The following is a 7,778-nucleotide window of genomic DNA, read 5'->3' as shown; positions in this document are numbered from 1 at the left end:
TGGGTGAGTTAGTATTCCATTATTGCAGTATTATCTTTTTCCATGTGAGATTGGTGCGCTAAGATTGCTAATAATAGGCATAACATTGGTATACTCATAAGTCTCGCTCCAAGCGTGTTTTGTTGGCAGTGCGCATCCCTCTATAAACTACCTCTTATATAAGTTTGCAACGTTGAATTCAGAACAACTTCGATAGCTGCCTTCTGCCCGTGTTTTCCAACGTGTGAAATGATACTGCGAGAAATAACGAAAATGTTTATCTTCCTCGAAAAAGACACCGTCTGAAAGCGTCGAAAATTGCTGATTGCATTTGGCTGTGCAGAAATGCGACGGTTTCCACCGCGCTTCCTATCTCCAGTTATTCACGTGCTTTTACGAGCGATTCGTGCCGGTACATGCAGTAAAACCAAAAGGTAGCAAATAGCCACGCTCCTACAATGCCGAAAAAAAAAAGCGCGCAGCACAAACCGCGAGTGTAAATAAATGACACAACCCGCGAGCACGCATAAAGTGACCTCGCCGCGTGCGTGTGTGTCCCTAAGTGCCGACAATCACTTTCGTGTTCATGCTCAGAAGCGAAACACATTTGCTGCTGACAAACGCACGTTCAAACATTTGATCGCTGGTCGTAAATTAGAACGGCCTTGCTGATGCGGGAAACAAACTGGCCCGAGAATCACGCGACGCTGTGGACGATACGTTATGCTGCGCGGGAACACGCTGAGCCATATCTCTGTTTACTTTGGTGGTGATTGAGCATGCGGAGGCGATTCCGACTCACATGGTTGACTTGATACTACATATAGACCGCTTCGTGCTGAACAGACAGCAGAACAGCCTTGTACGCCGGAGGTGCCGGAGAGAGATAGAGAGAGGAACGGCAGGGAGGTTGACCAGCGGCGAGTTTCCGGTTTGCTACCCTGCACTGGGGTAGGGGATACAGGGAATGTGAAGATGGCAAGAAGACAAAGAGAGGAAAAAAAGAAAAAAAACAGTAAATCCTGCGCTTGTGTAGTTCAAACCCTGCTCAAATCATCCACTTAATGTAGCTCCAATCCTGCTCAAATTCTACCCTTGTGTAGTTCAAATCCAGCGCTAATGCAGCTGCTGAGCCCGAGATGGCGGGATCGAATCCCGGCCGAGGCGGCCGCATTTCGATGGAGGCGAAATGCAAAAACGCCCATGTGCTTGAGTTGTAGTGCACGTAAAAGAACCCCACGTGGTTAAATTAATCCGGAGCCCTGCACTACGGCGTGCCTAATAATCAAAACTGGTTTTGGCACGTAAAACCCCACAAAGAAGAAGAAGCTCCACTAACGTGGAACCTGGGCAAGTGCGAAGCAGTGATTGCGCCGGTGTTTCTCTTATGTTATTCTTGTGCTATTCTTGCACAAGTGAGGAGGAATCGAGCGCTTGTGGGGTAGTGGCGCACTCTCTTGCGCTCCGCTGGTACCTTAATGGCGTTTTGGAAGCAATTTTCACGAGTTTCTTCTAGTACTCGCATATCCCCGCATATCCAACGCGGGTATGTGCCACAAGTAATTTTATTATCGTTAATCGTGACGTAACTGACAAGCATGTGATGTTATTGATGTCATGACCTATCAGTCATGTTAGCCATACATTCGTACTTTTACATGCCAATTTTGGTATATACCAAGTGAACGAGACGCGAGTTTTCGGCAGACCTTGTTTTTGTGCGTGACCACGACGACATGACATCAGATTCGACACCGACAGCCCGGGCCCCCAATGTGCTTTGCACTTATAGCAGGCACAGGCAACAGAAAAGGAGTTTCAATCACAGGCGTTCACACAGGCCGGTTGATCTCAAGAAGCGCAGTAGTGCTTGCAAAGCCTTCTGATGCGATGTTAAGTCGCGTAGATGTTGCAGGGGCCGAAACGTCACGTCAGTGATACAGCTTAATAAAACGTAGCCATCGAGGTCTAGATCATTAAATAAAATAGAAGACATCATACAATAGGGATGAATCTGTCTTGAATGGCGGTCGATAAAATGTTTAAGCATTTATTGGATGACGCGCGCGTCATATTCGTTGCTCACCTGGGCTGTCACGTGCACTGCGCCAATCAGTATTGCGTATTTCATATTTCACGCCGCAAACAAAGGGCGTCATCAAAAGGATGTGTCCTTGCAATGATGTAGAGACTTGGATGGAAAGTGGAAAGAGACGATTCAATACATAGTACGTGTATGTACATAAAACGCACTACTGCATGCAGCATAATGCAACATCACTTATTCGAAAGACCTATGTATCCCTGCCCACTAAGAAGTATTGTAAGATGAAATTAGCATATTTCTGCGTTTGTCTAGGGACGTGGGTACCAGTTATACAGAGTGTTAATTTTTAAGTGTTAAGAAATTTTGAGAAATCGCCTGTGGCAGGTAGCATAATTCTAATCATTGACCTGGGTTATTCTATAAGGCGGACATTAGTAGCACGATAAATCGAAGCACATATTCAGGTAATTAGGAAAAAGCACTAATTAACTCCTCAGTTCATTACTTTACGACACACTGAAATTTACGGATTGTAGGTGGTGAGCTTGTCAGGCGTATCCACTCTTTCCAGAATGACACCAGTTTCCATAATGACAGAATGACACCAGTTTGGAGATATGCCCCATGAAACTCACTGTAAAAAAGCACTGTTGTTCCTCTTACTTTCTTACCAAAATGTTGTTTAATACATTGAAGCGCAAAAGTAACTGGAACGCTCGTGTATTTCGTCCCACACTTTGGGAAATAATATCTCGAAACTGGTGCCGTTCTGGAAATTCATTTCAAGTGGATGGGTCTTGTAAATTCACCGGCTACAATTCGTAACTTGCAATACGTGTCGTAAAGTAATTAACTAAGAGGCTCATTAGTAAATTTTTGTTATTTAGATGAACATGCGTTTCGATTTCTCGTGCTACTAATCTCCGCCTGTTCGAATAAACCAGATCAACGATAAGAATTACGCTACCTGCCACAGGCGATTTTTTTTATTACGTAAAACTTAAATATGAACACCCGGTATGTTGGTTCAACTCTACGCCGTTGCAGCCTGATAATCACTCTGGAACGCTTCCTGTTTCCAAATTTTTCATATGTTCTTGCTATTGAACATACAAAGATCAAATAGCCGAGATACACTCAATACCAGTCTTTATATAGTATCTCATTTATAACAGAGCCTAACGTTTTGAGGTATTCAGAGGTTTACTTTAGAGAGCGTTTTCAAAATTGCTTAGCAATTTTTCGCTGCGCTGTGCGACACTATAGGAGTGCAAGCTTCTCAGCGTATCATGAAAAGTGTGTAACGTGGAGCCCATCAATGCTTTGCCTCATTTTGAATACTGACCAGTGCAATGCCACTTTTTACTAATACTGGGAATGTCGCAAAGAGAGGGATAATTAAGTTGATCAATAATAAATAAAAGCTTTCGGAAATAGCTCATAGTGGATACTTAGAAATTTACTTCTCTCTCTGTTCGCAAAAAAAAAAAAAAAGAACGTGCGAGTGGAACTGCCTTCCATCTCATGTAGTAGCAGCCACTAATTACTCTTTTCTTGGCTATTTTATGACGAACCACATCTAGTAACGTTCTGCTGTATGCCTTTTTCTATATTAGGCTTCTCTTATTCACATACTATATGCCGTACTGTAATGATCTGGTGCTGCTGTGTAAACTGTAAGTAAAGAATGAATGAATTATGTAAAAGAAAAAAATATTCTCACCTACAGCTTAAACAGACACTTCGTCTTCATAACTATTGCTGAAACTGATTGCGCGTGCATGACGCTAATGATTATTCACATGCTCGGCGAATTCTTGTGGTATCTAGGCATAGAGAGTATTCGTGCATGCCGCCCACGTGCGCTGGTGATGGCCTACGCACGAAATTACTGGCTGTCACGTATTTTTCGACTGGCCATGGGAAGCCGCGTGAAGACAGTGTCACAAATGCGCGACAAACGCAGCCCGCGAGTTCCTACAAGTGGTCATGCTCTAAGACTTAACGCAAGCTCTTTCTTTCCTTTCTCGAAGAACCGTAGACCCGCCTTGGGACGTGTGCCGAAAAGCCAACCACAAATGACTGCAGTGTGTCACCAGCATGGATTCCTGGAGGATACCAGTGGGCCCGCATCGGTGAAGTGAACACGCGCTGAGAGCAAGAAGACACGACGTCAGACAGCAGATTTGTTAAGCCTAGAGCGCCGGCTGATCAGGGAGCGCTAATCCAACTTGCGAGCTGCTTTGTGTTCTGGATTGCCGGTTCTATGACGGCCGCTTTTGCACCGTTCACAACCTTCCAGCATACGCAACATTCGCAACGCTCCATTGTACGGAAAAATGTTGCGCGATTTTCGCTTATAAAAGAGAACAGCTCATACTTTACTCCGTTACTCTGTTACTTCACGGTAGTTTTAATGGCTTACTTGAAAAATTAATATCGGCATTAAGAGTGGTCCAGTGGCACCTGAACTAATTCAGCGCACTTCTCATGCTCGTCTTTTATCGATACCCTGAATTTCCGCGTTTGTGGACAATATTTTTTTTGTCCAGGCTCACGTTAATGCTACGTAATGATTGACTCTGAGACTGCTTTTGAAAAAAAAAACAAAAACAATAAGGTACGTCCCCGAAACGGATAGAATTTTTTGATACTCTGCCCGCTAGACGAAAGCTTCTTCGGAAGTGGCAGAATTTAATATGGTCAAGTTGCACTGGAAAGCGAATTAGAACGAGCTCAGGTGCCGAGAAGGGCGCGGAATTTAGGCGATTTAAAAAAATCTGTAAGGCTTAATTTTTAACAACCGGTATATTGTCGTACTCTGGAACTTTCTCCTCGTTACAACTTCCATATTGTGCCTTCAAACATCCTTTCAGAGTGAATTCTACCACCTCGGACACAGCTCATGCGCAGCATGCATTTTATTTTTGCGAGCACGTTCTCACATTAGCCTACATTTTAAGAGTGTGGGGCTCTTGTTTCGAGAATAACTGATCGAAGTTCTCTCTTCGCTAACTCTCTCTAAGAGCTATGGAGCCACATCCGCGAAGCCCGACCCCATCCCGGTGTAGGCCGCTCAATGACCCACCTCATGGAGGGAACGCGAATAAGCACGGGAGCACGCGCAGGGAGAAAACGGGACCCTCCTCCGACCTCGCACCCTATGCAACGCAGGCGTTGTGGAGCGTAATGGCTTGAGCTGCTGGGGCATTTCTTGTTGCAAGGAGCACGCAGTCAGTGCTCGAAGTGGCGCTATTTACGAGGACGTTGTAAAAGAAAATTGGGAGGCGGAACCGCGGGATAGCTGGAAACGTGGAATGAGTCACGCTCATGCACCGCGGGGGATGAGTCCTCTACCGTTCTCCAGTTAACGCGCTCATCGGATGAGTTTGGAGGGAAGGTGCAAGATGGTGCAAAGTCTTTTTACCGGCACTGAAAGCGAAAGTAGGTTGGACGAAGACCCTATTAAATCGACGCTACGTCGCGCACTTGCTTGCTTTCGATGCCCATAGTCGAATTGGAGAGCACCAGTTCTTTTTTTCTCCATAACCACTCTGTCGCAGGCATTTTAGGAGTGATTTTTCGAATTATTGTATTTCTACTGCTAAATACGCCACGTCACAGCATTATTCTTTGGTGAAACGGTGTGTTAAGCACCATGTCGCGTAACGTGAAATGGTTTCGCACATTGGTGTACTGTGATCCGTGAAAGCTTCTCTAGAGAGCAGCTAACCTCTTTCACTGGTTTCGTTTTGTCAGTACTTTACGGGCAACACAGTGTCCATTGTTATAAATGTGCAAAGGGGCAAAGACGCGCTTCTGTCACAATGGGGCAAAGCAAGCGCTTCTGTCGTCTCTGTGCCGTGCTTTTTTAACTATGTGTCCACGTGAACTCGCCCAACTCGCAATTTTGTTAAACCCTACTCTTGAACCTCTTTAAGTAAATATTCAGGTGCAAAACTGTCATGCCAGAGAAAAATTTGCGACTGTCAGAGCCTTACAGGCTTTTGTAGTGGCTGACACGCACCTGATGGTCACGTCCATCATGGGAGCTTTTAGGAGATATCGTCGGCCAACCTGCTAACGTGCGCCTTCCTATGGCTTAAGTACTCTTTATTCTGGCATAGCTAGTAGACACGAAAGGTTCATAGTTCACAAAAAGTAAAGTACTCATATTTCAATTTTGGGAAATGGCAGTAAATAGTATGTGGGATGCCGCGTCGATGGAAGGACGCATCCCAACATGAAACATAACGACTGTTTATTAGCGTAGTAGCAGCGGCGGGGCGAGCATACCGCCGCTGCGCTCGAACGGTTAGCGAAGGAAGAATCTTGCGAGCTTGGCAGCTTGGGGTTTATAGCCACCGTCGGTGACGCTGCGGTGGCGCGGTCCCTTAATGGAGGCATGGTGCAGCACGCAGCCGTGTCACGCCGGGCTAGGATGCGCGCCGGTTTGTGCGCAGTGTGTCGCCACATCACCCCCCCCCCCCCCCCCCCGCGGAGTGTTGAGCCCTCAGGGTCTGTAGAAATCTAGGAGGCGTACCAGATGTCCAGAGCGTGTCGTATCGAGGGCTGCGACGTCGGCGGCTGCGTATATGTGCCTGTGGATGGAGTGGCGCTGCCCGGTTCGTTCCCAGCGATGTATGCGGGCTTCAGCCGGTCAATGGAGACGCGGATGTCGTTCCCGTTCAGGCGCAGAGTGAAGGTTTTGTCACGATGGACGACCAGGTAGGGTCCGCTGTAGGGTGGCTGGAAAGGCCTGCGGACGGTGTCGTCGCGGAGGAAAGCGTGCGTGCACGATGCTAGCTCCTTGAACACGAAAGGTGTAGGCTTGCAGTGGTGGGCTGCAGGTGACGGACGTAAGGAGGCGATGGTGCATCGGAGCCGGGCGACGAAGTCGGTGGGATCTGACGTCGTAGTGCTGGAAGACAGTGCAGCGAGAAGTTCACCTGGGAGACGGAGTGGTTCCCCGTAGACGAGCTCCGCTGGTGTAGCGTGGATGTCCGGCTTGAAGGTGCCGCGAAGACCGAGGATGACGGCTGGGATGGCCTCGAGCCAGGTTGAGCTGGGGTGGCGCATAATGGCTGCTTTGAACTGTCGGTGGAAACGCTCGATCATTCCGTTGGCGCAGGGGTGGTAACTAGTGGTCCTCAATTGTTCAAAACCGATGGTCAGCCCGAGGAGCCTGAAAAGGTGCGACTTGAGTTATCGTCCTTGGTCGGTGGTTACGCGGCGGGGGGTGCCGAAACGAGCAATCCAGCCGGTGAAGAAGGCTGAGGCGACGTCTTCCGCGGTGATTCCCTCGAGGGGCCATGCCTCAGGCCATCGAGTGTACCGTTCAATGGCGGTGAGGCAGTAGCGATAGGGTCCAGCCTGGGGAAAGGGTCCTATGATGTCGAGGTGGACGTGCTCAAACCGACCAGAGGGTTGAGGGAATGTTCCGAGTGGTGACGTGACGTGCCTGGTGACTTTAGCGCGTTGGCATTGAATGCAGGAGCGCGCCCAGGTTCGACAATCCCGCTGCATGGAGGGCCAGACATAGCGGTCAGCCACGAGGCGTGTAGAGGCGCGTATGCCGGGATGGCTGAGGTTGTAAAGCTGGTTGAAAAGACCACGGCGATGGGACAGGGGAACATAGGGCCTGCTTCGTCCCGTCCACATGTCGCAACAGATTGTGGTTGTCGACCCTGGAATGGGAACTTGTTGCAGCTGTAGTGAGGACCTGCCCTTGAGAAGTTCCTGCAGCTTGGCG

The 7,778-nt window shown here is 48.0% G+C and overlaps 1 protein-coding gene across 1 annotated transcript; it reads right to left on the bottom strand.

Moving 5' to 3' along the window:
• Positions 1–6,556: 6,556 nt before the first annotated feature.
• LOC119456680 (uncharacterized) lies at positions 6,557–7,144 on the bottom strand. Its single transcript, XM_037718506.1, has one exon. It carries the CDS (start codon positions 7,142–7,144, stop codon positions 6,557–6,559), a length of 588 nt encoding a protein of 195 aa, XP_037574434.1.
• Positions 7,145–7,778: the final 634 nt, after the last annotated feature.

Source organism: Dermacentor silvarum, chromosome 6 (genome assembly GCF_013339745.2).
Source record: "Dermacentor silvarum isolate Dsil-2018 chromosome 6, BIME_Dsil_1.4, whole genome shotgun sequence".
In the NCBI taxonomy this organism is placed as follows: Eukaryota; Metazoa; Arthropoda; class Arachnida; order Ixodida; family Ixodidae; genus Dermacentor; species Dermacentor silvarum.
This window is presented reverse-complemented; position numbering and strand designations above follow the sequence as displayed.